This window comes from Siniperca chuatsi, linkage group LG21 (assembly GCF_020085105.1).
Source record: "Siniperca chuatsi isolate FFG_IHB_CAS linkage group LG21, ASM2008510v1, whole genome shotgun sequence".
Lineage (NCBI taxonomy): Eukaryota > Metazoa > Chordata > Actinopteri > Centrarchiformes > Sinipercidae > Siniperca > Siniperca chuatsi.
Genome location: NC_058062.1, coordinates 12,118,943 through 12,133,959, shown reverse-complemented (window position 1 = coordinate 12,133,959; position 15,017 = coordinate 12,118,943). Strand labels below are relative to the sequence as shown.

The following is a 15,017-nucleotide window of genomic DNA, read 5'->3' as shown; positions in this document are numbered from 1 at the left end:
GCTGGATGGGGAAAAGAATGAATCGGATAAGGAAGCAATATTACCTCACCAGAGACCTTCCACTGCTGGTGGTGCAAAGGGAGGTACAAAGGTGAAGAGTCTGGCTGTGAACAGCAGGAGACAAGCTTTTTTCGCTGTGGACTAATTAGCTGGCTAGCAACCGAGAGCTGAGGGTGTTCCTGTTAGCCTGTACTTCTCTGCTCACCATCATCAGCCACTGACAGTCTTTAAAGGTGAAAATGCTAAATGATGTAGGTGAAGTAATGTTGGTGCATTTCTTGAGAAAATAAAGGTTGATTACCTTGATTTTACAGCAGATTCCTATTCAAATTAAATGTTGTGTTTTTTGACCCTGTGAAAGTGACATATCAGTCAAAATTTCTCTCCAATAGAAAATTATTTACTTAACTTTTTGATTCTTGTGTTAGTGAGATTAGTAGGATTAATGTAATACCACATGTTTTACTCTTAAAGAGTCATATTTTGAATTTGACTCTTGTTTTACACACACACACTAACACACTAACATGTGCTGCTTTCAAGCTACATAAAATATGACAGATCATATGTTACATAGTTTTGCTGCATGAATGGCTTCAAGGTATTGAAAGGTTTAATTATAAACATCGAAAGATAATTTTATTTGGACATATGCACTTGCATGCTTGCATCCATATTCCATATTAACTATATAAAAAACACTCTCTACCTATGAAGAAAGCACAAAAGCCTCTTGTACCAGCACTGAGTGACCTGAATAATTTACTATTTATTAGTTTATACATTACATGTTTTTTTATAGAGATCTTTGATCATTTTAGAGTCTTGTCATCACAGTAACCTTGCAGGATAAATTTGTTATACTAATTACATAAACAGTGGGGCATGCAGTACATAAAGGTAAAATTACCTGAGACTGTGTACCCATCAGCTTTGTATTAGCCCACTCAGATCAAAACCTCCTGAAGGGGCTTAAGAAATCAAGCTGATGTACAGTACCTCTCACAATCCACTAGGATTAGTTCTAGTTCAGGAGCAGCCTTTCAAGCAGTTTCCGTGATGTAAGACTTTTACTGATTGTTCATTTGACCAAAATAAGTCAATCATAATGGAGTGAAAACACCGTGAATGGCATTTCTTAGAAAATAAATGCCATTCACTGTTTTTAAATTAGCGTGTATGTGGGGTGTGTGCGTGGTTTGTGATCCATGTGATAGCTTCCTGTTCACATATCTGATCAAATTCCAAAAGAGGACAGACATTTTCAAAGCAGATCAGTACAAAGACACACACACACACACACACACAGATCAGAGTTTATTAAGAGGGCCATCATGTGTCCAACTTGAACCCACTGTACTGGCGCAGTAAGCATGCCTGTCCATGCTGCCTATGTAATTACTTGAAAAGAGCACGCATATATACCTTATTAGTCGAACAGTTGAATGTCCGTGCCGGCCATGTGTCACACTGTTACTGTTACCCAGTGTAGAAAATGGGCAGTCCAGGCCATGTGTGTGCATATGATTTACTGTGGCTCATCTTCTGTTATGAAATCCTGCTTTGCTGATTTGAGTCGCAGCACCTGGAGAGATATTCTCTCATGAAGGGATTGAATGTGACATTTTAAAAAGTGCTATGACAATAATGTTGTCAAAATTTGTCCTGGGGTCAATATAAAAATTGCTTAAAAAACTCATCGTATGACTTCAAAAAATGCCTGTTGGATACAGTGGGTAATGAGTAGGCTTTTAGCAGGATTAATCACGACAAGGTGTGCATTAAACCGTGATGAACTGTGTGATGCAGCCGTGACGCACAACGATTGGAGACCTGCTATCAGCTGCTGCAGCGTTAGAGGGAGAGCATTTTGGGTGTCAATTAGGTGTCATCGCAGTCAGCACTTCAGAACCACACTTAGACTTTGCTGAAATTTTTATTCATACAAAGAATTCTTTAAAGAAACTGCATCTGTCCTAGTTTTTGCTGAGATTACTTGAGTCTCGAGTCATAGTTTAATACAGTATACACACAGCCCAGGTAACTTAGATGTTTCATACACCAGCTCAGGTACCTGGTGGGGAGTTTATGTAATATTTGTCGACTGCCTGGAGGGTGGTTCAACTGTGGTTATTATTATTTGGTATTAATGGTGTGTGTACGTGTGTTTGTGTGTGAGGTGAAATTAAATATATCAATCCTTGCCGAAGACTTTACCTACCTTTCTCTCTTTCCTTTCTTCCTCCCTCCCTGTCCTTTTTGTCTCTACGTGAAGCTATTAGAGTTACGTAAACAGTGCTGCAAAGGGCAGCAGCTCACTGACGTCTAAGGTTAAGCATTTATAAGATCACTCAGTGGTAGTCACATTTGCCAACTGCACTGCGTGGTGAAGTAATACAGGTTTGGAATCGACCATTACCTCTGATACAAGTCTGCAGAATGCCTCATGGAAACGGTAAAGCACCTATGGCCAATTTTCCAAAAGTGCTTTTCACTGAGCTCCTTTGTCTGCGGACTCACAAGGGCACAAATTACATCTATAACATACAGCTCTGAATAACAGGCTGGATATCCACCTTAAAATAACATGTACTTAAGTAAGTAAGTTTGGGAGGAACTGTCATGTTCACAGTTCACAGAATAATGAACCTGAGTGGACAATTTCTTTATACAACATAATATTCTGTATGTAAAACATTTTAAAAGCTGTACAAATAGCAACCAAACATAATGATTAATTAAGGATTTTTACATATTTTGTCAATGAGGTTTTTTTTTCACCTTATACATATGATTTGAGGATTGTTTGTTTTTCTGAAGCATTTTAGAAGAATATGCAGATTTGACAAAAAAAGACAAAACAAATTTAAGTTACAGTGGTTAATGAAGTTACAACCTTTTTAAATTAAGTTCCATTATGACTGGATAATAATAAAACAAAATATTATTATTATTATATTATTATCTGACATATCGTTTTGTATTAGTTATTCTCTTCGTTGTCTTGAAATGAAATACTCGCACTTGATAGTACTTGATATTTTGAAACTCATCCCAATTAAGTAACTGGTGCATGCTACAACTAAACCAGGAAGTGTTATTAAACCTGCATGAATTTATTTTGGGGCACTTGGGTACACAACTAGCTATGTTGACATACTGTATTATGGCCTTATAAAGCTGATATGGTGAACGTGTTAGCAAACAATTGCTTATTTACACATCCAGCAGACACAGAGCAACATCGACATTCATTTAGAGTTATGTTTCTGGCCACCTGACAAATCTTTAGCTACTAAATGCTACACTACTTGTAGCTTGTAACTTTGTCTGTCTGCTATTTGGTGCTGAGTTGTACACGGTCAGTTTCTCAGAGCTTTTTTCACTGAGAGCAGGTGCCTGCTACAGCTATCTGGATGAGAGCGGTGAGAGTGAACCAAATCAACAAAAGTTGCATATAAGCTGAAACACACTATAAAGCTTCGTAGAGCTGAGGGGAGGCTTGAATGCTGGTTGATAGTCTTGCAGATCAGCCTGTCCTTCGGTTGTTTCATGAAGCGAGCATGTATATTGATCTGATTGACATCCTTCCGTGAGGTGAGTTCAGGTCTCCCGGTCCACGTGATCAGATGTGTTTGTCTGTATGTTCACTGCTCGTCAGTCCATTAGGAAAATAACCACCAGTTCAGAAGAATTCCAGGTCAGACAAGGAGAACCCTCTGAACCACCGTCTGTTGGGTGTATGTGAGGTTATCAACCAATGCCAAATCATTTCTGATAACTCACGTAACTGGAAATCTGAAGATACACTGCTGATAGTTCTAACAACCTGTTCTGTCTTCATAAGAGTTCCTTACATTGATGGATCAAACATGATCTTTTTTGGTTCTGTTTCCCTCAGAGTGAAATGAAATTGGTGCCCAACACACTCTCTCAGGTCAGGAACATAAAATACTAAAATAGTCAAGGCAAGTCAAGTTAATTTGTATAACACATTTCAACAACAAGGCAATTCAAAGTGCTTTACATAAAACATAAAAGCAACATAGGGCAATATAAAAAGACATTTAAAAACACTTAAAAAGAGTTCTATATAGAAATACTCAATAAAGTACTAAAAACACAGGTGTCACCCTACTTGTGCATGGCTACCTTATAATCATACAGAGTGATGTTTTGCTTCACATATTTACAACCTTATGTTGTACGTCATGCAGGTTTTCATGCATGTGACATCAGGTTGCATGTCACAGATAATAACACAGTTGACAGATTGTTGGTTTATCAAAACATACAGGTGGTCGGCATTCTAAACCTGAACTGAGGCCAGAACTCCAATTGGCTCCGAAACCTGAAGCCTTTGTATTGGAAACCGCAGGCTCATGCTTCATTCAACAGTTTCTCTGCACGATGGCCTGGCCTGACACGCAACAGCCCCGTGTCACGCCATGTAAATACAGAATGACCCCTCCTTGCCTCAGCATACAAGATCAAGTGGCCTCTCCTGCACCAGGAAGACTGAATTCATCCAGTTTGATCTCTCCATAGTGGGCAGGTTTTATCTCACTAAATTAAACTGAACGGTAGCGATGCTGCAGAGAAAAAAAAAAGATTATCCACCCATGGCACATAAAAAATTTAACTTCTTAGAATGTTCTTTTCTTGGTTGTTCCAATATACACAGCTGACTAGACTAGCAGGCCAGACATCTCTTTATTACACATATAGTGTTTTGTATTTGGTTTGAACCAGGGTGCTAAAGTTTCCTTTATTACATTTTTGTATTTAGTTAGTTGCAAGCAAACTGGGGCATGCAAACAGATCACATGGACACAAAAATAGCTCATTCTGGGAGCCACACCTGCTGAATCAGATGAAGTCTATGTCTGTTTTTTGCCAACGCACCTGATAGAACATAGGGATGTGCATCAACTACTTTGTGACCATCTATGGTATCATTAAAAATTGAAATTTGAATCTGCAGCTAGGTCTCAATCTACCGAATATGTCACTGCTATCAGTCACCGTGTTTCTTCTACTGTTTTGCCACTGATTCAATCACTTCACCAAATCAAAAAACTCTTTTTTTTTTCACATCAGCTGTGAAGCGCTGTGTCCTCACAGAGGACCGTGGCATCTTTTTTTTGCCCTCTGTCCTCTTTACTCATTGATGAAGGCAAACATGGCTGAGAAGGAAATTAGTCTAATGCGTATGATTGGCCATGGCCTCTGTGGGCTGCAGCTGGTGTGTTTACTCTGCTTGAGGGCCACGTTGCCAGGACAGTGCATGTGTCGAGGTCCAGCTATGTAACAGAACAGACTGCAAACAGGCTGGGACACAAAAGCGGTTCAAGACTAAAGACAAGAGTCACATTATACTGTACAGTACGTTTGTGTTTCTAGGACTGACCCTGAGCTGGTTCTCAGGTGAGCAGCCAGGGTCTGTGTATTTGTCATTGAGATTCAAGAGACTTCAGAGTGAAAATGTTGCTGTTTCCCTTTCTCTGACCAAACAAATAAAGAAACTCTGCCGACGTTCTTGCCATGACCTGTTCTATGTCAGCTGTTACTAAGAAATGGAATCGTTTGTCAAATGTCCATTTTAATCTAATCTAATCAGCCATTTCATTTTTTATGAAGCTGATTTTTGGATATTTTTCTGCATTATTCATTATATAACCTCTCTGGGCATATACATGGTATTCCCTCCATTATGTTTTTGTGCAGGCAGCACTATGGCAGTGCCTTGCTGAACAAGCCATTCTGCACGTGTACTGTTATATACATCGTTGGGAACACACTGGCTTAATTACTGACCAATAGTCAAGGGTGTAGCACTGGTCCACTCCACCCGTGTTGCACAAACCCATCGCTCAAGCCTTGAACAACCAGGCTTAAGTACACCTATCTGATTTCATCCCCAATGCCCCACAGAGGGCTAAAAAAGGTCATCAGTGCTGGCAAGTTTTAGGTTTCACATGAAATCAAGGTAAATACCAAGGCTTATGACCAAGTTTGTCTTAGACCTGTTGTGAATGTTGCATGAAATATGATTATTTTTTTATTCCAAGCATAGTCAGAGCATATAGGGAACGAGGTAAGTAGAGACACAGGGAGCAATGAATAATTGAAATGTCAACCTTCTGAACCTTGCCGACAGCTGTCTTGCTTCAACTTAATCCAGTGATGATGCAAGTTTGTAAACTCAGCGAATCCTGACACACTGACAGCAATCAAGTACCAGCTGCTGTCAAAATGGCAATTAAATAGCACAGGACAGAAATTAAATGAAAAAAATGTCCTGAGAATTATCTCAAAATGAGATGCAGTTTTATGATCATAATAGCCTTTCCAGAATGTTTCATAATTGTGTGGTTTGGCTTATGCTCTTTATCTGCCCTTTAAATGGACATGTGATGGATGTTATGTATATATTATCTGTTTACATGTTTTTAAACTGTTATTGTACACATAAAAACAAAGCACAGGAATGATAAAACAACAGCAAATGCAGGAAGTAAAATGAAACTCATATAGCTTATCGAATGACAAGGGCAAAGTTACAGAAGTAATAAATGCTGACATTGACAAGACTTTCGCTTTTAGGAGTAAATTTCTCTTCTTCTCTTTCTACACTGATTCACAGGTGAGAAGATAAGTCAAAGGTGATAAGTGGTTAAGGTGGAAAAGTGGATGAGTAGAGTTTGAGTCACAACCAGTGGGCTCTATCTTTAGACAATCTGTTGGGTACTTCAATTAACACATAGGAGAAAGTCGATACAAATTGGATTGGATGGCTTCCAGGCACAAGTTACGCCAGCTGTTCTTCAGTTGTAGGTTTCTGTTTTTTTCCTCTCATTGTGACATTGTTGCTTGCATTCATGATGATCTGACATTTTGCCTGTTTATTCATCTTAAGTTTGTTTTCATTCTAATAGCATGTGACAGTTGTCATAGCCTGTTTGTGTTATTTGTATTGTATTTATTGTTGTAACAATGTTTTAATGCTGCCCTTTTGGCAGTTGCTCTTGAAAAATAGATTTTAATCCTAATGAAACTTTTTACCTTAAATAAACGAAAATGTAATTTACTTGCTATTAGGAAATTCTATGAGACTCTCAGCTGTCCTGTGACTACTGATGAGGACTGTGACCTAGAGTAGCCTATAATGGTCAGTATTTGATATTCAATCAAATAAAACTATCTGTATAGCACCTTAGGACATTTCAAAGTGCTTAAAGATGATAAAGAGACAAACATAAACAGTAAAACTATTTGAGATTAATGCACCAGAGAAATTAATGAAATAATAAAACCAGTAAAGTAAATTTGATTAAAACCCAGTAAAATGGACAGAGGACAATTACAAATAAAATTGATAAGAGGACATAAAAGCATTTAAAAAAATGAATACAATATATGTACATAATGAAACTGCTACAGAAGGTATGATAAATACATATATCAACCTTCAGCTAAGGTTATACAGCGTCTTACTAGGCTGACACGTAGAGTCGTGCATGCTGGAAAATATACTGGCAGTATGAGGATTATAAGAGCAAAAAGCACTTTTCCCCCTTTAACATGCTCTTTGTGCGCCCCCTCCATCCTCCAAACCTCACATATTCCAGCTGCTTTACCCTGAGGGAAAGTCTGTCGACGAATTACTGGCGAATGAGGAAACAGATGAGCGGATGTTCGCAAGTAATTTGACTGTTGCATGTACTTCTACAACGAAAAATAAATAAATAAAACACCGTCAAGGCTGCTTAGGTGCATGCACATAAGATGTTAACGTGATATAGTGTATGCATTAATGCATTAAAACTGTTTGGTTTAATATGATGCACACACTACAAGCAATTGTGTGCATACTGTGTCTGTCATTTTATGACATTATCGCCATTTCAAAGACAGTTCATTTTTGGTAGTTACTCGTGAAAATATTTGAACAATTATTACAATCTGAAAACAAGCTCATATCTTTCCCGTTTTCTGTTCATGAGGGGTGGACAGGGCTGACGCACAAAAACAGCCATAGTAACAATGTAATTTCTCTGGGTCTTGCTCCAGCTCCCCAATCTGTAGCGTGACGCATGACGCATTGGGGAGGCGCGGCAAACATCCCCCATAAATTCCCAGCCTGCTCTCCTCTGGATTCAGAGAGACACACAGAGAGAGAGAGGTTAGACCCCTCACATCGCTGAAAGGATTTTAAACCATCTCTTGCTACACCGCCATCGACCTGCTGCTGCAAGTATGATTAAGAAAATGTCACCATCCGAGAATGAGTTCGACATACCGGCCAAGAACTGCCACAGGATGGTGATTCTGGGCTCCACTAAAGTTGGGAAGACAGCCATCATCTCTCGGTTTCTGAACGAGAGGTTTGACGACCAGTACACGCCCACTATTGAAGACTTTCATAGGAAATTGTACAGCATCAGGGGAGACGTTTACCAGCTGGACATTTTGGACACATCTGGAAATCATCCCTTCCCTGCAATGAGGAGGCTTTCAATTCTTACCGGTGAGCTGAGCTTTAAAACCACTTCAAGCTCATAGCGTGCTGTTGTTTGCAGAGTTCATTGGCTACTGCTAAAATGTTTTTATTATTATTTTGCATTGAACCTGTCTTCTCTTGTGTTTTCCAGGTGATGTGTTCATCTTAGTATTTAGCCTCGACAACAGAGACTCCTTCCAGGAGGTGCAGCGCCTGAAGCGCCAGATTTATGAGACCAAGTCCTGCCTGCGAAACAAAACCAAGGAGAACGTGGACGTCCCACTGGTCATCTGCGGTAACAAGTGTGACAGGGACTTTTATCGCGAGGTGCAGGAGGACGAGATCGAGCAGCTGGTTGGTGGAGACGAGCACTGCGCTTACTTTGAAATCTCAGCAAAGAAGAACACCAACGTAGACCAAATGTTTCAGACTCTCTTTAACATGGCCAAGCTGCCAAACGAAATGAGCCCCGATCGACACTGCAAAGTTTCCCTTCAGTATTGCGAGGTTCTTCACAGAAAGTCCTTCAGAAACAAGAAGTGCAAAGATGGGAACGCATATGGGATTGTGGCGCCGTTTGCGCGGAGACCCAGCGTGCACAGTGACTTGATGTACATAAAGGAGAAAGCTGTAGGAGGCAGCCAGACCAAAGAGAAAGGCTGCGTCATATGCTGACACTTTTCTTTGTCTGTGTGAAAGAGACTTTCTGTGACTTTCCAGAGCTGAAGCGGAGGCCAGCCGTTCTGCATACAGGACACATAAGCCCAAATACTGTAGACGTCAGTCTCTGAGGCGACAGTGACACATTGTGACCCAGGCTGTGCTGAGACACACGGGGCACGAGTGGCTCAGCTCATAGGCCTAACCCCTGTGTAGTGATGCAGTAGATGCTCTGAAAATGCTGTAAAATCTGCCTCTACATTAGCTTGCCCAGAAAGGCACTTGAGAAAAAAATGTTTACATTTAGCTTTTTTTCCCAGACTTGGTGGAACTTGAATGTTTGTTGCATTATGAACAAATTCAAATCTGAATGTGTATTTATTGTGTCCACGTCAACTTTTGCATAAGAGAAAATAAAACTACTTTACTTTTATAGTCAGTCTTCCTCTGCTCTTTCCTTTCAAGTAAAACACAATGAAGTTACATTAAACACTGCACACTGTTCTGCACATTTCCCTCTAGTAGAAAATGTCCTCCATTTGCTAAAATACGTCGTTGCCCGATAGCTCATCCTGTCACTTCATACACAGGCAGTCAACTATGTTAAAACTGCAGCATACTGAACCGAGGGTCCATTAGGGACAACTGTTTAGGGTCCCCACACTGTTTCAAGCACTTTCACACAGAATTATTCTTTCAGCCCTGTGCAACCAGCTATTTGGCTAAATGTGGATGTCCATACATTCCACTATTAAATCATTGGATCCCGAATAATCCTAAATTCCCTCTTAAAGTCTGAAATCAAACAAAATGAATGATCTCGTCATTAATTTTGACTCTGATGAAGACACAGTAGTGTTGAAACGTTAGACTGTTTGCACAATTAAAGGCTGCAAATCAATCAGTGTGCTTCAGTCTCTGACTGAATGATTGCTTTGCATACTGATAGCAGCTTAATTGTGGCAAAAATATGCTTAATTAATGAGTACTAGGCTCATTTAAAAAAGGCTTTGAGCCAATCAGTTCTTAATCATTTCATTTTATTACAAAATAGGAATATAGGAAATAGGAAACAAGATAAGAAAATTATACACATTGTGTGACGTTCAGAAACATCTTGCAATGCGATGCAACCGTAGACTGTATAAAACAGGATGCAACTGTTCATTTAAACGTCCATCCCGTATTCTTGAATCCCACATTTATCTGCTCCATGGCTGAGGACGAAGAAGAAGAAGTCCTTCCCGTACCTCGACGGTCTGTGAGCTTCCTCCAGTCAATGCATTAATCCAGTCTTCAGTTTCATGATGCTTTTGGCACGTCAAACATGCACAGACTTTTGTATTTCTGCAGCAGCTGGTTCTTGGTGCGGACCTGCTCGCGCAGCGTGTCCAGCTGCTGCTGCTGCTCCAGCGGACTGCTGTCTATCCCGGGCATGTTGGATATCTGCTCCCGAGCTTCCTGGATCTTTGCCTTCAGCTTGGCCAGTTCTTGGTGGACATCCTGACTGTCCTTGTCCATGCTTAAAGAGAGTGAGATGAATAAGGGAAAACGTTATTTTGACGTTATGTTATTTTGGACTTACGTTTTCTAGCTAGCATAGCTTTAGCTAACAACAAGCTTAGCAACTCCACCAAAACGATAGTTTACGACAGGTGAAGAGGTTTCCACAGAGTCGTGAATACACATATAACACACATGAACCTGCCGGTAGTCTTACCATTTGATAATATCATGAACTAAAGGCAGCAAAGAGCAATCGTCGCTCTCTGTCTCTTGCTTTGGTTGAGCCACCGCCATTACGATCCCTGCTTCGCGGCGCAGAATGTTTACGTCATGCCTCACATGATGACGTCACGCCATAAAAACACATTTTGAACTTGTAGACTACACTGAAAAAGTCACTTATCACCTCCAAAATACCAAGGTGGAATTACGTTTTCATTTGGCACAAATACTTGAAAGCTTTGAATGGCACTGCTTCAAATAGGCTACTTTAGCTTTAACTGTTTCAAAGTGTATCGAAAAACCAAATGGCCCCAAGTTCTTATATGCATACGTAAATATTTTAACAAATAAAGCAGATAAAATAGTTTAGTAAGTTATGACACAACATGCTACAGCCTTATTCTTTTTTTAAATGATTTGGGTGCTGGGTCATCAAAAAATATTAAAGAAACAGAAGTGCTGGGTTCTTTATTCTAATTTATATTACTGTAAAGCTGTGCCCAAATATGGTGATGCCAGGAGGTTCTCAGATAGGCTAAACTGAGAGGATTTCACTCTTACACTATATTTCACTTCTTTCACACACCCAAAAATACGTGGAATGATGACAATATAGTGCCTCAAGTTTTACCCCCTTATAGGATTCAAAAGTCACATCTAATCACAATATATTCTGACGGGGCACCAGAGGACAAAGATTTTCTGTTTTTTTCAAGGGGTCCATTGTGTCATAAAAATATATTTTTGAGAGGCCTAATATTAATGTCTGCCCAGTTTAGTTAGGTTTTAGTTATCCTGCTGTTGATTGAAGACTGTTGCCCAAATGGGTTCTCTTTTGAGTGAAACTCCTGATAGCCTATATTTCCCCCGAAATAGGCCACAGATAAACAAACCTAACCTGCGATGGCCTGGAATAATTGCTTCACATGCCACCTAGCAACCTTAAGCACCTATACCTAAATTCAATCTCCTATGTCTACAAGTGTGACACGACACGTGTGCATGTAGAGTGAAACATGGCAAACTGTGTAAACATTAGTGTGCATGATGGGCAAACATATGGTCTAATGACTGCAATCAGTCATAGTACATGTCTATTCTATGGATCAGTGAAGAGTTGTATTCAGGTCATGCATTTCTATCTGGGTATCCATCTCTCTTCCTTGTCTGCACATGGCTGCTTCGTGCTGACATTAGATTAATGATACGGGATAAAAGGGAAGACTTTTATCAAACAAAATACGGACAGGGGTAAGCATCACTTGTGTTAGCGGTCTACCGTGTATAGGCATAGGCATGAGATACACAGAGCTCTGCATATGAAAACCTACCCCGGTCTTTTTCTCCCCCTCCATTGACCCATATTCCTGTGATATCAGGCCAGTTGTATGCCTCATTAGCCTGGCAACTTCACTTATTTCACAACAGGCTCAATTAGTGTTAGACTACTGATAAGTCAGAGTGAGTTAATATTGGTAATGTCAATGTGTAGTATTTATTGAGTTTCTTATCGTCTTCCTGCAAATGGAGGGATTATGTAAGCACCAATAATGAACAACATCACAGATTACATTCTGTGAAGTATCAGAGGTGTATTGTCTTTTAAAACCACAAAACCACATGCAGTAGCAGGGTTGTCTTATGCTGGTCTTTGCTGTAGCTGTTGGAATTGTATATGGTCTTTTCTTTTAAGTGATTTGTTTTTCTCTTCTAAACCTCACTGACCTATATATTTTCACTGCTATATGTTTTCATTAGAGGATAGATTCAGCACTTAATCCCCCCCCCCACACACACACACATTACCCACACCTGGTCAACAGTGCAGGGACAAATTCTCATTAGCCACCACATCAGAGTGTCACTGCCTGACACAGCCAGTGAAGACCTAATTAAGAGCAGTTTTAGTGAGACTTAACTTCACGCTTAGATGTGAGGCTTATTGAACATTTTCTTTGGTCATGCCTCCTTTGAGGGGTAGTGTTGATGAACTTATCAGACGCTAATTTCCAGTATGACTTTGAGCGTTACATACTGCTAAAACTTAGAGTTCAGCATGTGTGTCCCAGATTTGAGTTTGTAGGGCATTATGCAGCCAGAGTGTTTTACCATTTAGGTCAAGGGGAATGCTCTGCCACCTCACATTTATGTGTTCTGAAAAGTGGGCCATTTCGTGACCCAACAATCTCATCCCACACAAACAATTTAACATATTCGACTGGCTTAACATGCACATTGTTACTGTAGTTGGACTGATATTAGACCATAACAGCTGTGTCATAGAGTAAAATGATGTGTGTGGCAATAGTAAAGGTAGTAACATTTCCTGTCTAGGTAAGATTAGGTTAAGATAAAGTTTTCATTGTGATATTTGTTTCATCCTGATACATTCTGGTTACTTTGACCCATTTACAGCTGGGGAATTGGCCACAAGACAGGAAGAAGCTTGTTAACTCACTGTCATGTTGATCAGAATCACTGATATCTCATTTACTGTGTTGTCTCTTTGATCCTTTGGAAGGAAAGCTAATTAGCAAGCAAACTATTTCACAAATGAAAAAAAGAAAAGAAAAAAATAACAAAACCTTATTATTGCTCAGATAGATAAGTAAATGTGATGCTGTTGATCTTGTGATATTGATCCACGTTATCCACACTTTGAGACATATAGTTCATTTAATGATTATATGTGTGTTAATATCAAAATCAATTGTAATATTATATAAAGTCAAAGATTTTCTAAATCAAACTTTGTTATACACCTTATACTGTTCCTTTATTCTCCCATATATGACCTACAGTGTGGAAGAAGGGAGGGGAAACACAAACAAACACTAATCCAATCTTCATCCTTCAAAAATGAGCCATAAGAATTGTAAACAAAACCATTTTTTATCAAATTAAAATCACTAAGATTTAAAGATTTGGACTTCAAAATGGGTCAAATCATGTACAAAGCAAAAAATCAATTATTACCTAATAGTATCCAAAAGCTGTTTCAAATGAGAGAACGTCAACATGATCTTGAATCTTTATGAATTTACATTCAGTCAACACACACCTTCTATTCACACTCCCTGGTGTTCCTGCAGTTCTCATACCCATCTCTCATCTCAGCAACAATAGGTGGAAGAAGGAAGAAAATAGTTTTTCCTTGTATTGTCACAGACACGCCAGGCTCCACAACACCACACACACATCGCACTTCCTCACCTGAGTACTAATCCAAGACACCTGTCACCTGTCACACACCTGCACTTAATCAGCACTCCACTCCCCTATAAAACACCATCCCTCACCTCAGTCAGTGTCCGGTCTTGTTGGAAATAGGACAGATCTTTGCAGCCACCTTATTCAACGTCACAAGACTCCTACCTCGCTTCATCGAAACGTCCTCCCGGGACTGTGTTTCCTTCAGCCTCAGATCTCCAGTTCAGCTACCCAAAGGACGGTATCAGTACCTATCCTACACTGTCAGTTTGCTTTGTGAATAATAAAACCTCCTGTCTTATCTTGGTGTCTCCTCTGTCCGTAACATGTATAGGGTTGACTGAGGTTTAGTATTTACTACTACGTTCTGTGAGATCTGCAGTTCATCCTACCCAATTTCTATTTATATTGAAGTACCATTGAATTAATTATAAATTCATTAGTATTTCTTTCTTCTACAGTGTCATGGTAAGCCATGCACAAAAAATGTGCACGGTACAGTAGTATCTTTTATTTCTGTGTGAATTGGTTCTCCAGTTTTTAAGAGACATTTTAGAGACATATTGTTCATTTATGTGTGTTAATATCAAAATCAATCTGCCTGGATTTACACAAAGCCTGCATGACATTACCTGTCTGGAAAATAGTCATCTGAGCAAATTAGTCTAATCCTTCTACGCTTCTAACAAATTTAAATGAAAAAATGTTTTCATCATACTCCTCATAAAAAAACACTTTTCTTTAAAGTGAAGATCACTTATCGTAAAGATGAAGTCAAGCAGAAGTAAAATCCATGAGAGAGGCCAAAGGTACAGTGGTTTGTATAAATTCTGGCTCCTAACAGAAGTTCCCATGTATGCAACTCCAGAAGTGAACACTAGCCTTTCTGGAAAACATTTCATGTGCAGCTCAGAGT

At 39.5% G+C, this 15,017-nt stretch overlaps 2 protein-coding genes across 3 annotated transcripts; one reads left to right on the top strand and one right to left on the bottom strand.

The window, feature by feature from the left end:
* The first annotated feature begins 8,142 nt into the window (after positions 1-8,142).
* On the top strand, positions 8,143-9,598 carry LOC122869355 (dexamethasone-induced Ras-related protein 1-like). The gene is made up of 2 exons (XM_044182280.1): positions 8,143-8,530; positions 8,655-9,598. The coding sequence occupies exons 1-2, from the start codon at positions 8,260-8,262 to the stop codon at positions 9,176-9,178; spliced, it is 795 nt and encodes a 264-aa protein (XP_044038215.1). The 5' UTR covers positions 8,143-8,259; the 3' UTR covers positions 9,179-9,598.
* Positions 9,599-10,186: 588 nt separating this feature from the next.
* On the bottom strand, positions 10,187-14,107 carry med9 (mediator complex subunit 9). 2 transcript variants are annotated; one of them, XM_044182282.1, is made up of 2 exons: positions 13,953-14,107; positions 10,187-10,685 (listed from the first exon to the last, which is right to left on the bottom strand). In XM_044182282.1, exons 1-2 carry the CDS (start codon positions 13,994-13,996, stop codon positions 10,466-10,468), a joined length of 264 nt encoding a protein of 87 aa, XP_044038217.1. In that variant the 5' UTR covers positions 13,997-14,107; the 3' UTR covers positions 10,187-10,465. The 2 variants fall into 2 exon arrangements, with proteins under 2 accessions (XP_044038217.1, XP_044038216.1); XM_044182281.1 differs by lacking the exon at positions 13,953-14,107 and adding an exon at positions 10,884-11,043.
* Between the last annotated feature and the right edge of the window lie 910 nt (positions 14,108-15,017).

Excerpts from the sequence above, each read along its gene's own strand:
- LOC122869355 (XM_044182280.1), top strand. The coding sequence starts at position 8,260 with ATGATTAAGAAAATGTCACCATCCGAGAATGAGTTCGACATACCGGCC. Across the intron at positions 8,531-8,654 it reads GAGGCTTTCAATTCTTACCG|GTGATGTGTTCATCTTAGTA; the intron begins GTGAGCTGAGCT and ends TGTGTTTTCCAG.
- med9 (XM_044182281.1), bottom strand. The coding sequence starts at position 10,963 with ATGGCGGTGGCTCAACCAAAGCAAGAGACAGAGAGCGACGATTGCTCT. Across the intron at positions 10,686-10,883 it reads GTTCATGATATTATCAAATG|CATGGACAAGGACAGTCAGG; the intron begins GTAAGACTACCG and ends ACTCTCTTTAAG.